Source organism: Pseudonaja textilis, chromosome 5 (assembly GCF_049901715.1).
Source record: "Pseudonaja textilis isolate UNSWEBS1 chromosome 5, rPseTex1.2, whole genome shotgun sequence".
In the NCBI taxonomy this organism is placed as follows: Eukaryota; Metazoa; Chordata; class Lepidosauria; order Squamata; family Elapidae; genus Pseudonaja; species Pseudonaja textilis.
Genome location: NC_141994.1, coordinates 23127019 through 23144966, shown reverse-complemented (window position 1 = coordinate 23144966; position 17948 = coordinate 23127019). Strand labels below are relative to the sequence as shown.

General features: G+C 41.9%; 1 protein-coding gene across 4 annotated transcripts in view; it reads right to left on the bottom strand.

Moving 5' to 3' along the window:
* PUS7 (pseudouridine synthase 7) overlaps positions 1-17948 on the bottom strand; it is a 32852-nt gene that overhangs the window by 1819 nt on the left and 13085 nt on the right. For 2 of the 4 annotated variants that reach the window (XM_087935544.1, XM_087935545.1), the window contains 10 exons: positions 13768-13785; positions 11393-11504; positions 9880-9957; positions 9328-9456; positions 7560-7685; positions 5788-5849; positions 4652-4812; positions 3962-4088; positions 1985-2086; positions 1113-1242 (listed from right to left, as the gene is read on the bottom strand). In XM_087935544.1, coding sequence (XP_087791670.1) covers positions 1113-1242; positions 1985-2086; positions 3962-4088; positions 4652-4812; positions 5788-5849; positions 7560-7685; positions 9328-9456; positions 9880-9957; positions 11393-11504; positions 13768-13785 — 1045 coding nt within the window. The remainder of the gene's footprint in view (positions 1-1112; positions 1243-1984; positions 2087-3961; positions 4089-4651; positions 4813-5787; positions 5850-7559; positions 7686-9327; positions 9457-9879; positions 9958-11392; positions 11505-13767; positions 13786-17948) is intronic. The other 2 variants (XM_087935546.1, XM_087935547.1) reach the window with 1 other exon arrangement.

The following is a 17948-nucleotide window of genomic DNA, read 5'->3' as shown; positions in this document are numbered from 1 at the left end:
GAGTCTCAGCTAATTGGCAGGGTCTTCTTTGGTTGCCCTACACAGGTGAATGGAGCTGGAAAGCAGGTTAGTGAGGTGGAGAGGGAATGGGGCTTTTGCACTATCCTTCCCCTGCCACACCCGCCAAGCCACGCCCACTGAACCAGTTGTAAAAATTTTTGAATCCCACCACTGATGGTCACTAAATGAACTGTTGTAACTTGAGGACATACAGGATTTCATGATTCCACCATATAATAGCAGAACCAGGGGTGGAATTCTACAGGTTCGCACTTATTTGCTAGAACCAGTTGTTAATATTCTAAGCAGTTCGGAGAACCGGTTGTTAGAAGAAATTACTGGCCTGATCCTGTAAGGAAGACAGGAAGGAAACATTCTAGTGTTGCTTACAGAAACTGCCTCTCTGTTAACCCTTATTACATTCTTGGCAGGAATTCTCTGGAGTTTTTCCCCTCCGTTGCTGGTACTTTGCTTGTGTGGAGTGACCATTTAAAGTTACAATGGCACTGAAAAAAGTGACTTATGACCGTTTTTCACATTTACAATTGTTGCAGCATCCCCACAGTCATCACGAGGAGATGCGTGCCTTGATGTGAGTGATATTGAGTTGGCCACGCCCAGCCAATAACATGACCACCAAGCCACGCGTACAGAACCGGTTGTTAAAAAATTTAAATCCCACCCCTGAACAGAACAGTTATTAAAATGGTTCCACAAATTTCATACTTCAACCATTTTTGCTCCAAAACATACAGTGGAGGGAGAAAAAAGAGTTAACAAGGGAATTGGGGAGTTTGGTGGGAAAATGTAAGACAAATTCCCAACAGATGTTCTAACTCAAGTGTTTTCATAGGCCTAACCCAAAGGTGAGTTACCTTGGCCCATTTATGACTTGTGGACTTCCAACTCCCAGAATTCCTGGCTGGCTCAGGAATTCTAGGAGTTGAAGTCCACAAGTCATAAAAAGGCCAAAGTTCCCCACCCCAAGGCCTAACTTAAGAAATAAAATCGTCAGAGCACTGGACATATCCCAATAAAATGAGGGCGAGGGAACAAGAATATGCACATCTAACCCTTGAATAAATTACACTTTTCTGTATTTGTTTACTTACCAGCTCACATTCTGAGGTCGGATAATAATCTTTCTATAAGCCCCAGACAACGAGTAGTCTCGAATTTTGTGCTTCATGTTGTTGATATCCAGGTTGTCACTGGCTAGCATTTCCTTGTAGCTTTCTCCAACTGTCAAAAAATGGACAGATGCTGAACTATAATACACAAATGAGGCTTACAAAAAATAATATCGCCACAGTCACCCTTCCACCACAGAAAAAAAAATCTCAGTTATATCACAGTTGAGTTTTATTTTTGTGGAGGGTCTTGGTCTCTCTGAGCTTGCTTGTTTTCTTGCAGACGTTTCATTACCAAACTAGATAACCTCATCAGTTCTGATCTGTTACCTTGTTTGGTAATGGAACATCTGCAAGAAAACAACCAAGCTCAGAGAGACCAAGGCCCTCCACAATTCAACCCTAAGCTACAAATATTCTCTTTTATCAGTTTTAATTTTTGTTAGATATAACTATTATAACACCTACCTAGCATGCTACTGATATTACAGACACTGAATTTATTACTTTATTCTTCTGGTAGATTCCATCTTAATAATATCAAGATTAAATGAAAAATCCAGTTAATTAATCAAGATTTAATGTGAACGAGCTATAAGATTTCAAACTCAATTTGTTTTTACTGGATTGCTGCTTGAAGCTCAGAGTCATTTTTCATGAGATGGGCAGCCATATAAATTCGATTAACAAACAATTAAACACATTCAGTAACAAATGAGAAATTTAATATGCATATAACACCCTACAGAAAGTTATGAATGTCATCGTACATGACTTGTCCATGAATTTATTCCTCTATTTTCTCCCTTTGGGTTGTTACTCAATTAGGGCATAATTCTGAACAAAACTCTTACTTTTATGCTTTGGATAAATCACATCAAAGCCAGGCAGTGGCATGACAACATCATGGATGGTGTAATTATCCACATCCACCTCTTCGATATGAACAGCTGTTCCTTAAAAGTCAAAAGAGAAGGTTTCCCATAGTGTGTTATTTTTTGCCAATCCTCTCAACTGTTTCTTTTCTTTTTTTTAAAAAAGGGTCCTTCAAAAACAGGTCAGAACAGAGCTCCTTTAAAAGAAGCCACAGTTAAAGGAAAGAAAAGGAAGACCAAACACAATTTGAATTAAGACGGCCTAACAACAAACCTAGGAAAGCCTACTAGCAAAAACTAGTTTTATGTTAAATTTATATTTACCGACAAAGAAATAAAGGGAGACCAGTATAGATCTATTTCAAGCTATTTAGCTCTCATCAGCCAGCCATACCCTTCTGGGATTTGAACTCGGGCTACTTACATATTAGGTTAGGGCTGGTTACGCCCTCCTGGCTATGCCCCCCCCAGCCCTCCCAAGGTCAAACACAACCCTGATGCGACCCTCAATGAAATTGAGTTTGACACCCCTGTATTAATTAGATGTATTAACCTCTAAGCCACGGGCTCTCCTCACTTTGTCGGCTATACCAGGGGAAGAGGTTAATTTTTGTGATTGCTCAGTGGCTAAGACGCTGAGCTTGTCGATCAGAAAGGTCAGCAGTTTGGCGGTTTGAATCCCTAATGCCACATAACGGAGTGAGCTCCCGTTACTTGTCCCAGCTTCTGCCAACCTAGCAGTTCAAAAGCATGTAAAAAATGCAAGTAGAAAAATAGGGACTCCTTTGGTGGGAAGAGAACAGCGTTCTGTGCGCCTTTGGCGTTTAGTCCTGCTGGTCACATGACCATGGAGACGTCTTCGGACAGCGCTGGCTCTTTGGCTTTGTAACGGAGATGAGCACCGTCCCCTAGAGCCGGAAACGGCTAGCACGAATGTGCGAGGGGGACCTTTACTTTTTAACACAAAAATAGTTTGTCATGAAAGCGACTTCTTGTGAAGGCTCCTGGATTGGGGCTGAAAGGCGAAAGCAGTAGCAGTGTGATCAGTCCCGTATTTGGGTAGACCAGGTTGCCCTGATAAAAAACACCTATTAGCAGGAGCTTCTGGTGATATGTTTACATCATCCCAATTTATAGACTAGTGTTGCAGTGGATTCACCGTGCAGCATCTGAACCAGATCGACTGGTTCTGGAAGTTGCTCCATCCCAACCCTTATAATAACTCCTGTTCCTTCTGACCCACCTTTGCGGGATGTGGTGGAATTATACTGACTTAAGGGGCAGAGGGAGTACAAATGATGCCAGAGGGGAGTCTTGCCATGGGAGGAAACATTGTGGGTCAAACTACAGGTAGTTCTCGACTTACCACAGTTCATTTAGCGAATGTTACAATGGCACTGAAAAAAAGTGACTTAGGATCATTGTTCACACTTAGGACTTTTGTAGCATCCCCATGATCAAAATTCAGATGCTTGGCAACTGACCCATACTTATGACCTTTGTCCCGAGGTCATGTGATTCCTTTTGCAACTTCCTGACGAGCAAAACCAATGAAGAAGCCAGATTCGCTTAACAACCGTGTTATTAACTGATCGACTCAGGTGTAAGGGAGGTCAATAGAATGGGCAAAGCTCAGTTAACAAATGTCTCCCTTAACGACAGAAATGTTGGGCTCAATTGTGATTGTAAGTCCAGGACTACCTGTAGGGACGCCTTGTCTGCAAGGCGTACGACCGCAACTGAGCCTAAAATGTATGTTGCTGAGTGAGAAATTTGTTAAGTGAGTCCTGCCCCACTTTATGACTTTTCTTAATTTTCATTGCTATTGCCAAGTAAATAAGAAGGAAAAGAACAAAGCTGGAAGAACAGAGAATTATCCAAATATTTGAACAATACGCAAGTTGCATTCAAAGATTTTTCTGATCTGCAGATCCCAAAGAATTGTTAATATTTTACCTCCTTTTAGTACCAGATCCCCTGGAACTGCTCTCAGCCCATATTCTTCTATTCTTTGGCTCACCATGTTGTTCCATACATAACTCTGGTAACTATGAATATACATCAAACGATAATTTCTTGTTATCTGTAAGAGAAAAAGTATCATTATCTGCTGCATATACTTCACTTTATTTACTGATTTATTCAATCAGTGTCTTGTATCAAAATAGTGCACCTATAATCAAAGACAGGAATGCAGCAAGAATGTACAAAACAAGAGGCTTATAAACAGATAAGCATATCCGTGGTAACAGTCAATAGCAGTGTATTTCCTGAGGGAAATTGAATCTTAATATCAGATTGGATTTTCCTCAGGTTGAACATCTTTCCCAATATAATAACAAGAAACAAAGGCTATAGGATGTTTTAGTTAGATCTTACGTTTAGTTACAGTAAAGACTCATGTTTTGAGAAAGCACAATAATTAGTAAATATTTAGTTGTTCTTTTCTTTCTATCTCGGCCAAAAGTACCCTGTATTTTCTCTCCTTTTTTTTTTAAAGCTGAGTATTATGCTGTGTATGTGTGTGTGTGCATTCTTTGTACGTTGTAAGTCAAGGACTGCCTATATTTGCTCAGCCTGTCCAGAAAGAGTCTTCAAACCCCACTCTAACACTGACCTGGGTGTAAACCTCCCCCTCTTACTTACCATATTAAAAGCGGAGACGATATTTTTCAGGCCGTATTTAGAAAGTCCCCAGAGTAATTGGCCCTCCACGCATCTTTTCTGAAGCAGGGTCTTAAAGGCTGCCGCGGGGTCTTTCGTCCGTGCCCATTCCTCTCGGCATTTTACCAAGGAACCCCTTTCAACTGTAACAAAATTTTGACCGAAAAAAAGGTAAGAATGGTTTACGGGTCGTCCTCAACTTTCGACCACAATTGAACACACACTTATGCTGCTACGTGTTAAAAGTCCACCCCCACTCCATTTTATGACTTTTAACAATAGCACTAAACTTATATACCGCTTTATAGTGCTTTAAAACCTTCTCTAAGTGGTTTACAGAGTCAGCCTCTTGCCCCCAACAATCTGGGTCCTCATTTTACCCACCTCAGAAGGACGGAAGGCTGAGTCAACCTGGAGCTGGTCAGGATCGAACTCTAGGCAGTGGGCAGAGTTTGCCTGCAATACTGCATTCTAACCACTGCACCACCAGGAAGGAGAATGAGAAAAGGAATAACAGAGGAAGGAAGGAAGGAAGGAAGGAAGGAAGGAAGGAAGGAAGGAAGGAAGGAAGGAAGGAAGGAAAGCACTTAGACTTATGTACCACTTCACAGTGCTTTACAGCCCTCTCTAAGCAGTTTACAGCATCAGCCCCAAACAATCTGGGTCCTCATTTTACTGACCTCATAAGGATGGAAGGCTGAGTCAACCTTGAGCCTGGTGAGATTCGAACTGTCAAATTGCAGGCAGCTGACAGTCAGCAGTAGCCTGCAGTACTGCACTCTAACCATTATGGCACCACGGCTGTTTTCTTGCCACATGTGAGAAATCCCTGCAGTTGTTAAAGTAATAACCTGGTTGTTAAGTGAATCTGGCTTCCCCAGATTTATGTAACAAGCACGTTACAAACTTAACACCTGCAACGATTCACGTAACAACTGTGGCTGTGGAAAGGTCGTAAAATGGGACAAAACTTAACTCAACCAATGTCTCACTTTGCAACAGGAATTTTGGGCTCAATTGTGGTCATAAGTTGAGGATTATCTGTCCTATTTAAAAAAAAAATTAGGTAGTTTTGGTTGTTACTCTTATTTCGGATCATATTCCAATATAATACTTGCCTCCTGGACGTGGTTTGAGAATTAAATCTATGGCTTCATTCCAGTTGCTCTGCAGAATAGCTCTAAAAATCCAAACACATTTTGTGAGAAGAGATCTCATCTACAATTCTTACTTTTTGAAAATTTATGTTGATATGAAACCCCGAACTACAAGTTAATGAAAAGCCTAGGGTAAAGCAAAAATACAGAATGAATTAAAAAGTATATTGTGTAAGCCCAGAAAATTTGGTTTCTTTAGTCACAATTCAATTAGCTGAAGTTCAACATTTCGAACTCCCTTTTATACAAACACTAGCTCGATACCCGTGCTTCCCTACGAAACTATGTGGTCGGGCTTAGTTTTTAGGGAGGAAAATAAGGGAAAAAAATTCTGCCTCTGCCTACCAGCATCCATCAGTATTCATCTGGCTAGCGTCCTGTCAGTATGTGAGTGAGTTGAGGGCTGTTTGGAAACTGAAACAGTATTTGCTGTGAACAAGGAGACAGCAAGGAGCCGGGGTGTGGCTTAGCTCAACTGTTCTGTACTAAAGCTGCTTGGTGCTATGAAACTAAAACTAAAGCTGAAACTCCTCTCCTCTGCTTGTGTTTTGCATTTGGAAGAGATTTCTTTTCAGGTGGGGAAGGGGAGTAGAATTTCTTAGCATCAGAGTGTGTTAATAATAACAATATAGGAAATATTAATGCTCTGATGGTCATTTTGAAAAATCCTTTCTTAGTGAGCACCTAGAAGCCAAGGGGAACATACGTGACAAATTTCAAGTTTGTTGGTTAAGTTCTGGAAGTCTAGTGCATTTTTTTTACTAACTTTTGAAAGATTTCTATGATAGAATATGATTATGGTTTTATGTTTATCCTATTGACAAATACAGGTAATCCTTGACTTACAATCTTTAATTTAGTGACCATTCGAAGTTAAGACAGCACTAATAAGATATGAGAATATCCTAAGAAAAATGAAACACGTTATAATATGAATTGGAAAACTTTAATATTTAATACTAATAAGGTTAATGTGATATGAAATTGAACAAACAAAATGAACAGGTAACTATGGTATTGAGATGTGAAACCTGGAACCATACTGCTTGCCAAATGAGAATTTTTTATTTAAAAGAAAAATTGAGGAGGAAATTGAATAATGAAATTACGAGGTATGTTTAATTGATATGGTGGTTGGCACTAGAAGAGAGTATTGAAATGTTGAAAATAAGCAATGAAGGATTTTGATTTAATGTGAATATGTGTATTAAGAGATCTGATTGGTATTATTAAGTTTGCCTATATTAAAATGTATGATATATTGATGCCATACTGTTAATGTATTGTTGTGTATGTATAGATTGAAATAAGAAAAAACTTGGGAAAAAAATGTCAAGACAGCACTGAAAAAGTGACTTACAACGACCGTTGCCACATCCCCATAGTCACTTGCTCAAAATTCGAATGCTGGGCAACTGACTCGTATTTATGACGGTCACAGTGTCCCGGGATATGTGATCCTCTTTTTGCAACCTTCCGGCCAAGCAAAGTCAATGGGGAAGCCGGATTCACTTAAAGACCGCGATTGCAGTGATTCACTTAACAATCGTATCAAGAAAGGTCATAAAATGGGAAGGGGAAACTCAAGAACTGTCTCGTTTAGCAATGGAAACCTGAGGCTCAATTGTGGCCACAAGTCCCTTGCTGAGCTGACAGGTGTGTGTATGTGTGTATGTATGTATGTATATATATATATATATATATATATATATATACGAAAAAAAGCCACTCACCTTCCCACTTGAAACGTAGGAACAGCTGTAGTTCCAAACCTCTGCATGCCATAATAATTAATAAATCCAGTTTCCTTCAGGGATTGCATAGCTTGCTGAACTTCATCATCAGTCCCTGTTATATTTCTAATACAAAATAAAAGTGATACGTGAGGGAAATGGAAAGACATTTATAAAGACGAATCTCAATAATTTGGTCGGATTATTTAGAACAAGCCAGAGTTAACCCAGGTGGGCTCCCAAAGCTGCTGAACATAAAACACCAGGTGTTTTAAGTTGTTACAAATAATGCAAAGTGTTTTAAAAATAAGAGGGTGGTATCCAGAAAAAAAATTAATTGGTCACATTCAGTTAACTCCAGGTTCAAAAATTTCAACTCCAGGCTTCAAAAAGTTCAGCAACCAGTTCTCTGTCCGATTCCTGGGTGGGTGTGGCCATGGTGGGTGTGGCTTAGTCAGCTTCCTGCACGGGGGGCATTTTCAGCCTCCTGGGCTCTGGAGGCTTTCTTCAAGTCTCCAGGAGGGTGAAAATGGCCTCCCGGGAGGGCAAAAAATGGCGGAAATAGCCCATTTTCTGGAACTTCCAGGAGGCCGTTTTTTTGCCGTCCCCAGACTCCAGAGGCTTTCCTCGGGCCTCTGGGAGGGCAAAAATGGCCTCTGAGCTCCGGAGGCCTGTTTTTCGCCCACCCCAAGCCCCCATGCAGGCCCTATACTTACCAGGCATCCAAAACAGGTCACGTGGGGACTCCTGGGAGGGACGGAGTGGGCGGGGACAGCCAGGGGTGGGATTTACTGGTGTTTAGCCGGCAGCAGGTGCGGACGGCTGAGGAGAGCGAGGACTCAGATGAGGGGCCAGGACCATTAGGGAGTGGACTGCTGCTTTCAGAGATTGTGGGGGCTGGCAGCAGCAATGAGGAGGTTCCCGAGGAGCCTGTGCTAAGTGTGCGTGCATGCAGGGCTGCTTGTAGGAAAGAGCAGCTGCAGCAGCACGGGCAACTTGGGAGTTAAGGCTGCATGGCCCCTTTCAAGAAGATAAAAGCCAACTGTGAATCGGACGTTCTTTGCAGGAAGCAAAGACGTTTTGAAACTCAGCCTTGTGGACATTGCAGTATCTTAAGGTGGTGTTTGAAGACTCTTGTGTTGTGAAATATTTCTTATCTATTATTCTTGGCAGCCTTGTTATCCTTGTTATCCTTGTTATTCTTGGCAGTTTTGGCAAGGTTTGTGCTTATCAAACTTAATTAGTTTGCAGCAGCCTTTTAACCAGGGATTCGTAAGAATCATTAAAAGGTTTCTGTTCCCTTTGGTTCGTGTTTGTTTATTGGACAAGGGTTTGGGTCAAAACAACTGGTTTGTCGAACTAGTAATTAAAAATGATAAAATTAAATACCAGTTTGCCCAAAGTGGGAAGAACCGGTTGCAGCCCTTGGTTAACTCAGTGGATCTCGAGTTTAATCAATTAATCTGGACCCACACCAAACATAAGCATATTTATATATTTGGGATAGGTGTAACCTGAGGGCCAGCTGAAAACTTTGATTTTAAAGGCTAATCCTCTTTATTTAATATTATTTGTTCTCCAGAGGAAGAAAGGAACACATATTTTGTTGAATCAATACAATCAGAAGTTCTCTTTTAGGACCCTTTGGCAAATACACATATTTCTAATCTCTGCAGTAGAAAGCTATTTCAAGCCTGGTTAATGAGATTTATTCCACTTTTCAGGGGGTCAGAGATTTCCAATAAACACAGAAGTACAACGTTTTTACCTGAGACCCACTGTGAAATGGTTTCCTTGCAATTCTCCCAACTTCAGTGGGTGATTCTTGTAGCTGAAGTTTCCAAGCTTGCAGTTCATTAAGCATTTATTTAAATGAGCTAGTCTCTGTGCGGTGATTCTATCAAAAGCAGAGAATTAAATGTTTTATAGGTTAAAAGCAATTACTTTCTCCCAGAGATAAATTACCCCAAACCAACAAAATGGAAGAAACTATAATCAATTTTAAGCTTAATGTCCCCCCACCCCACCCGCTCTTCTGTATCATCGCTGTGAGGAAGAAGTTGGAATATTCTGTTTCTATTTTATTAAACCAAGACTTGATAAGCTGTGATTTAAATGGAGGTGTTTTATTCCTAGAGGCTTTTAAGAAGAGATTGGACAACCATTTCTTCATCCCCTTATCTCATTTCTGAATGTGACCCAAATGGCCAAACAAATATTATATTCAAATCTGCACTGGATTTGTAGCATCAGATCTCACTGTAGAAAAACAACAACATTTGAACCAGATTAATTCTTCTTTATTTATTTTTTTACTTACTTCAGAACAGCTATTTTTTGAACTGTGATAGCCCTTTTGTCTTTGGTTCCCATGTAAGAAAAGATGGTCGGCTTAACTCTTTAAAGAAACACAAAGGAACACTTTATCATTTCATGTCGTACACGTTGCATTTTATTTAAGAATAATTACACTCAAAAGCAGGGGTCTCCAACCTTGGCAATTTTAAGACTTGTGGACTTTGACTCCCAGAATTCCTCAGCCAGCCAAACTTTAAGACTTGTGGACTTCAACTCCCAGAATTCCTGGGAAGAATGGCTGGCTGAGGAATTCTGGGAGTTGAAATCCACAAGTCTTAAAGTGGCCAAGGTTGGAGACCCCTGCTCTAAAATTCCCAATTTTAAGATGGGTGGATTTCAACTGCTTTGGGGAATTCTGGGAGCTGAAGTCCACACGCCTTAAAGTTACCAAATTTAAGAGAGGATCCATCTTTAAACATCCATGACTTATTTAATCCCAGTAGTCTTGGACTTACAACCGTTCGACTGTTTGAAGTTACAGCGGCACTGAAAAAAGTGACCTATGACTATTTGGTCCAGTTGCCACGATTCAACCTTGGACTTACGGCCGTTATTCGCACTTATGACAATGGCAGCATCCCCATGTTCATTGGACGCTTGGCAACTGGCTCCTCATTTTATGACGGTGGCAGTCATGTGGTGTCCTTTTGTGGTCAGATAGGGAAGCCAGACTCACTTAGCAACTGGGTTACTAACTTAACAACTGCAACGGTTCACTTAACGACAGTGACAAGATAGGTCGTAGAATGTGACAAAACTCATGTCAGGATTCCGGCAGTCACCCCAATTAAATCATGAGTCTCGAGCCAAACTTCCAAAACTTCAAAAGGATTTATTGGGAGTTAACATGCTGGCACTGCCTGGGTGTAGCGGACTCTGAGGCACATCATTCACTCTCACCCTTGGCCCTGGTTTTTCCCCACCCCCTGGGTGTATCCTAATTCATATTCTCCAATGGGACACCTCCATAGCCAAGAGTCATCAATCATGCTCTTCAGTTAGAATTTTGCACAGCAGAGACTTCAGTCCCCTAGTTACTATCTCTGAAAAACTATGTATGGAATGCACTTTTGATTTCCAAGCTGCTGCACTGCTCTTTCAAACCCCTTTCCCCCGCTCCCTTTCTGTTGGCAACTCTAAAACGACCACAGAAATATTTTATGAGTTGGCACAGTCGTTATTTCAATTGTGGTCGTAAGTCGAGGACTACCTATATGTCCTGATATACGTAATAAATACTGTATTGATAGGTAGATCCTATATAATTAAAAAAAATAAATAAAGAGACAGACATTCTACCCTCAACCTCCTGCAATGTTGCTTGAGGAAATTCTTCTGAAGGAGGATAATTCTACCATCTTCTACAAACAAGGACCTCGACAGAGTCGTATGATAGAAAGACAGGCGACATATAAATGTAATAAATAAAATATTTTAAAGTGGGTGTCTCTTTCTCGTCCCCAAATTCTACTTACCTTAAATATTTGGACAGCACGTTGATGGCGTCCATGGTATCCTTGTTTTCTTTATATAAGACAAAATGGCAATAATTTCCCCTAGACTTTGGCCAGGAATGCTTCCTCGGATCTTTTGTAAAGAAAATATGAAAGACAAAACATGTTAATGTGTGAAAAATGCCATTCTTTTCTAAGAAGTGATTGTTTGCAAATCCTGGGGGGTGACTCTGGTCAGGGCCATCTGCCTCCTGAAAGGGGTGGGGAGATTTTGGGGTCCTATTTGCACCCCAGAGAAAGAGACATCTGTCAGCAATTATTTGCTTATATCAGGGGTCTTCAAACTTGACAGCTTTAAGACTTGTGCACTTCAACTCCCAGAATTCTTCCTCCAGTCATGTCAGCTCAGGAATTCTGGGAGTTGAAGTCCACAAGTCTTAAACTTGCCAAGTTTGAAGACCCTTGGCTTATATCAATGTTTCTCAACCATGATAACTTGAAGATGAGTGGACTTCAACTCCCAGAATTCCCCATCCAGAATACTGGCTGGGGACTTCTGGGAGTTGAAGTCGACCCATCTTCCAAGTCACCATGCTTGAGAAACACTGGCATATATATATTGCATTTATTATTTGTATATAAACTGCACCACTATAAAACACAGTTGTCTAACAAGCCAGTTATGGGCCAAGGATACCATTAGTACTTGGTAATTCTAGAATATTGGGAATTATAGTTCCAGCAATTTTGGAGTTCACCACAGTACGGAAGACTGAGACAGCCAATTGTAGCATGTTCAAAGGCAGTGATATTAGGAGGAACACCAAAATAATCAACACTAGTATAATAATTTTAGAACCATTTTTCAAATTATTAATATATTTAGTAGTACCTTGGAAACTCAACTTGCTTTGAAACTCATCGAATTTGATACTCAATGCATTTTGACGCGAACATTTTGTCCTGGCATTCATTGTTTGCTGCTCAATATACAACTTGGTGTTGGCTCACTATATTATTCCTTATGGGAAGAATTTGTTTGGTACTCATCGTGCCTCCTGGAATCAATTAACGATGAGTACCATGGTTCCACTGTAATTGTATTAAAAGCTATTTTTCATCCAGCGAAATAGATGGTATTTGAGTGTTTTCAAAACCAGCCGAATCTGGTACTCAACGTATTTTGACACAAAAGTTTTGTCCCAATACTCATCGTTTGGTACTCAACACAAAAATTAGAATTTGTTGATGTTGGCTGCCTTGTGACTCACTACATTATTCCTTATGGGAAAGAATTGTTCAGTACTCATAGTTTTTGGTACTAAGCACTCCTCCCAGTAGCAATTAATGAATACTGAGGTACCAGTGTAATGGCTATGTATTGTACACTATCCCAATGGGATTTCATATATTGGGACCAAATGTAAGAAAAATAGTTTCAGCCCCTCAGATTAATTATGAAATTCACCAAATGGTTTTCAACAAATGATTGGGATCCATTTATATATAATATCAAACTATGATGTGGGCATATTACTCCTTTAGATCAGTCAGTCTCTGGCAGTTCTTTCAAGAGGAGAAGCAAATGAACTAGCCTAGACATTACGCATAATGTGCCAAACCGTTATTTGATACTGCCTGTGAGCTAACGATTAGTTCTCACTTAATTAACATGAAATAAAGTCTCTTGAAGTAAAGCAAGACAGGAGCCAAATTATACGGTAAGAGATGGCAACAGATAATCATCCGTGGCAGCAGATATCCTGTTTAAAAGCCATTCATTTTCCCTGCTATCATTTGGTTATTACTTAAAGCACTTTGGAAGATCAGGCACCAATGTTATGAAACTACTATTTGAATATGAACGTTGTTTGCAGTTTGAATTTGGATGTAAAGGTGCCCATGGCGCACTACATTTTGTCGTCTTCTCTTCTTCCAAGTATATAGATTGGGCATTTAAAATTGAAAACTGTATTATTAAATTAAAATGATAAAGAATGTATCACTGTGTTCTATAAAAGAGAGAGTGGAAGTCCTTGACAATTGATTCCCAATTATTTTGGTGTAGCTGCTTCGTGAAAGGTCAAAATTCTTATGATCGAAGAACTATATACATCAATCCCAAGGATGCTATTTATTACGTGTAAATCTTACTTCTAATTTAATTCCTCAGCTGCAGCTGTTTTCTTACATTTGTTTAACTAGCACACAGGTACCTAACTGTACATTAAGAATAAAAGGTTTACTTCTGAATGAAATTGGAACGTCCTGGACAGCACATACATTTACCTTTGCTGTTTCTTTCTTTAAACCCTTCACTATTTGACTTCTCTAAATTATCATTATTTGGTCTGGTATTTCATTTTCTGTTTCAATGAAACACCAGGATCTCTTACCTGTGGAAGTTCTGGCCTCTGTTCACAGGCATAGGATAAAGAGCATAAGAGAGCAAGATTTCATTTTACTTCTGTTTGGCTACTGAAATGTTTCAGATGGAAACATGCAAGTTTTATGGTTTGTATGCTGTAGATGTGCTGGAGCATTCAACAGTTAATATGGTGACTGACAGCTGTTTGGACAACGGAACGTGCAGGGGCAAAAGGGAAGATATGGACAATTTCGGCTCAACACGCCACAAAGAACACTGAGGGCATTCTACAATACAGAATAACAAGAGTTGGTTGGGACCTTGGAGGTCTTCTAGTCCAACCCCCTGCTTAGGCAGGAAACCTTACACCACTTCAGACAAATGGTTGAGCAATCTCTTCTTAAAAACTTCCAGTGTTGGAGCATTTACAACTTCTGGAGGCAAGTTGTTCCACTGATTAATTGTTCTAACTCTCAGGAAATTTCTCCTTAGTTCTAGGCTGGATTTCTCCTTGATCAGCTTCCCACCAGTTACTTCTTCTCCTGCCCTCAGGTGCTTTGGAAAATAGGCCAATCCCATTTTCTCTGCGACAGCTTCTCAATTATTAGAAGGCTGCTATCATGTTACCCCTAGTCCATCTCTCTTCCTTAGACTAGACATACCCCAAAATTAAGTATTCCAGGCAGGGGTGGGCTTCACAAATGTTAGTAACAGGTTCTCTGTCTGGTTGCTGGGAGGGCATGGCCATGGTGGGTGTAGCCTAGTCAGCTTCCTGCACCACGGCAGGGGTGGAGGGGTGTTTTTGCCCTCCCTGGGCTCCGGAGGCTTGGGAGGGCGAAAACAGCCTTCCTGGGCTCCAGAGGTTCTCTGGAAGCCGGAAACTGGCCTGTTTCTGGCATTCCCGAACTTCCGGGAGGCCCATTTTTCGTCCACCCCAAGCCTCTGTGTAGGCCCTGCACTTACCTGCATCCAAAATGGGCCACGTGGGGACTCCTGGGAGGGGAGGGATGGGCGGGGCCAGCCAGAAATGGGATTGGGGGGGGGGGGGTTCTTCAAATTCTCCCGAACCCCTGCGAACCCCCATGAGCACCCCACCCAATTCCAGGTGCTTAGAACAGAATTTCAGGTCAAAACAGAGAGAACCTACTTAATCAAAGTCCTGATCATATTTATTCAATGACACACAGGGGAAAATGTAGCAGCATTCAAAGGCCCTTACATGTTCTAGCATCACGCTCCCAAAGCTGACCCATGCATTTTTCTCCTGCAGGTGAGTCACCGAAGCTGGAGAGCATGATTTCAAGATCTAGTTTCCATCGGTAAACATACATGCTCCATGCAAAGGCATGCAGACACATCTCCATTTACGCTATCCAATTACCTTTGGATATTATTATAATAATATTATTATTATCAATGATCTTTGCCCTGTGATATATTTGGATTTTGGGAATACATTTTGAATTGCATTAACTAGGCGACGTAACGAATTTTGTGGAAGGTGCTAGATGCTACATTTTTGAAGTGTGGGAGGTAAGGTGGATGAGATAGAAAGTGGTTATTTGGTGACAGCCAGCACCTAACCCCTAATAAGCTAGGATGGTTAGGTAGTGCTTGGATGGCCTCTGTTGAGCCATTGTTGAAGATTAACATGGTTAAATAGCCTGAGAGTAATGGTTTGCTAGCTGGAGATATCTGGAGATCAATCTATTGTCCAGAGACACAACAAGTACTTCAAATCTCAAAAGAACTTTCCCTCAAAAATGTGACTCAGCAAAATCGTACCTTCTGCTGAAACATTTTTTTTCTTTTAAAGAATTGGCCAAGGTTGCCCGTAAAATTCTCTGCTCTCGAAACAGAGATTAACACCGAATTAAAATGGCCTTTGGTATCTTAGCGCTTGGTTTTGCTGTGGTTAGCCGGCAGCAAATGCTGACGGCTAAGGAGAGCGAGGACTCAGATGAGGGGCGAGGACCATTAGGGAGTGGACTGCTGCCTTCAGAGATTGTGGGGGCTGGCAGCAGCGATGAGGAGGTTCCCGAGGAGCCTGTGCCAAGTGCGCGTGCATGCAGGATTGCTCGTAGGAAAGAGCAGTTACGATAGCACAGGAGATTCGGGAGTAAGGCTGCAAGGTATTGGCCCCTCCTTCAAGAAGATAAAAGCCAGCTGTGAAACGAACGTACTTTGCAGAAGGCAAAGACGTTTTGAAACTCTAGCCTCGTGGACATTCTAGTATCCTGAGTCTGTATTTGAAGATTCTTGTATTGCAAGTTATTTCTTGTCTGTTATCTTTTGACAAGTCTCGCACAGTTTGGCAAGGCTTGTGCTTATCACAGCTAATTATTTTGCAGAAGCATTACAAGGTTTCTGTTCCCTTTGGGTTGTGTTTGATTTGTTGGAAAAGGGCGTGGGTCAGAACAGGTTTACAAACTTCATTAAGCTGTCCGTAAGTTTTCTGGAAACTCTTTTTGATTGTTTCCTCTCCCATTAAAATATGAACTGATGTTTAAGAACTAGATGCTTTACTATATCTCCTCCAAGTCTCCAATTCCTTTTTTTCCCTCTCGTTCCTAGCATATTTTTTACACCTGTATTCCCCAAATTAAGCAGCTTTAAAATGAGTGGACATCCAATGCCCAGAATATATCTGTATTTCGGGATGATCTGGGAAGTCCATACTTCTTAAATCTGGGAAGTCCCATACTTCTTAAAAGTTGCTGGGGTCCTGAAACACGGTTTTAGATTGCAAGCAGAGGTATGCCCAGGGATGGGTAAGTGATAATGACAGTGTTGCACAATGATGATGGTGCCAGTGTCAGCTGCCTATCTTCGCTATCTTTGAAGCTCGGCATAACCAGGGAGGAGGAGTGGGCATTTGGGACGGGGAAAGAGTGTTGGAGGTGTGAAAGAATGCTGTGGGATGTTGGGGAATATGGACACGGATAGGAACCAGAGGTACCAAACTGAGCTATCTTCCTGCCTTCAAGGACGCCATCCCTGGGAATTTACTGCAGCGCCTGGAAGCATCCAGTTCCCAAAACATAGAAAAGGGACCTGATTGGACTGCTCTCCCAAGGGTTTGGGACATTGCGAATTGCTTTCAACATATGATTTTCAGATGGTTTTCTTTTTTCTTCAGAGCTTGCCTAAAAGTACACATTTTCTCAACCACCTATGGCCGTGATGACAAACCTATGGCACGCGTGCCACACAGTGGTGGTATTCAAATAGTTGCCACCGGTTCGGTTGGCGTAGCCTGGTGGCCGCGCTTTGCCTGCGTGCACGCGCCAAACACACACTTGGCGCAGAGGCATTCCAACTTGCCTCCTGCAAGCCTGCATGATGAGAGCCTGGCCAGGCGGGTGGGCCAAACACAGAGCAGTGAGGAGAACCAGTTCGGTCTCCACTGTTCATCTCTGCTACCAGCTCTCCAGAACCGGGCAGAACCGGTCGAATACCACCACTGGTGCCATAGGTGCCATGAGCACAACTCCCAGCTGATTTTCGGCCCATTTGAGGCTGTTTTCGCCTTCCCAGAGCTCAAGGAAAGCCTCTGCAGCCTCGGGAGGCCGAAAAAACGGGCCTTCTGGAAATACCGGAATGGCCAAACAGGCCCGTTTTCAGCCTCCCGAGGCTTCTCTTGAGCCTCCGGGAGGGCGAAAATGGCCTCTCCCGGGCTCCAGAGGCTGAAAATGGACACTTCCAGTATTTCCTCGAACCTCCGGGAGGGCGAAAATGGCCTCTCCCGGGCTCCAGAGGCTGAAAATGGACACTTCCAGTATTTCCTCGAACCTCCGGGAGGGCGAAAATGGCTTCAAATGGGCCAAAAAACAGTTGGGAGGCACGCGCATATGCAGTATAGGTAAGGGGGCAGGGCACTCGTATTGTGGCGCATGTGCAGGGGTGGCAAGGCGCATTGCATTGTGGGTGCTGGCACTTTCGGCACACCACAACAAAAACGTTCACCATCACTGACCTATGGAGCCCAAGGGTCGTTCTTTTCTTGGAAGTGAGCTAGGAAAGAACGACCCTTGGGCTCCATAGGTGGTAGAGAAAAGGTACTTTCAGGAAGCTCTGAAGAAAAGCCACCGAAAAATATATGTAGCACTCCATCTGGGGCCAGTCTGACAGACACATTTTGCTCCGGTGTATCTGCCTGATGATGTTGCTCCCTCTGCCCCGCAAGGTAAAAAGTTGCAGAGTTTGCAT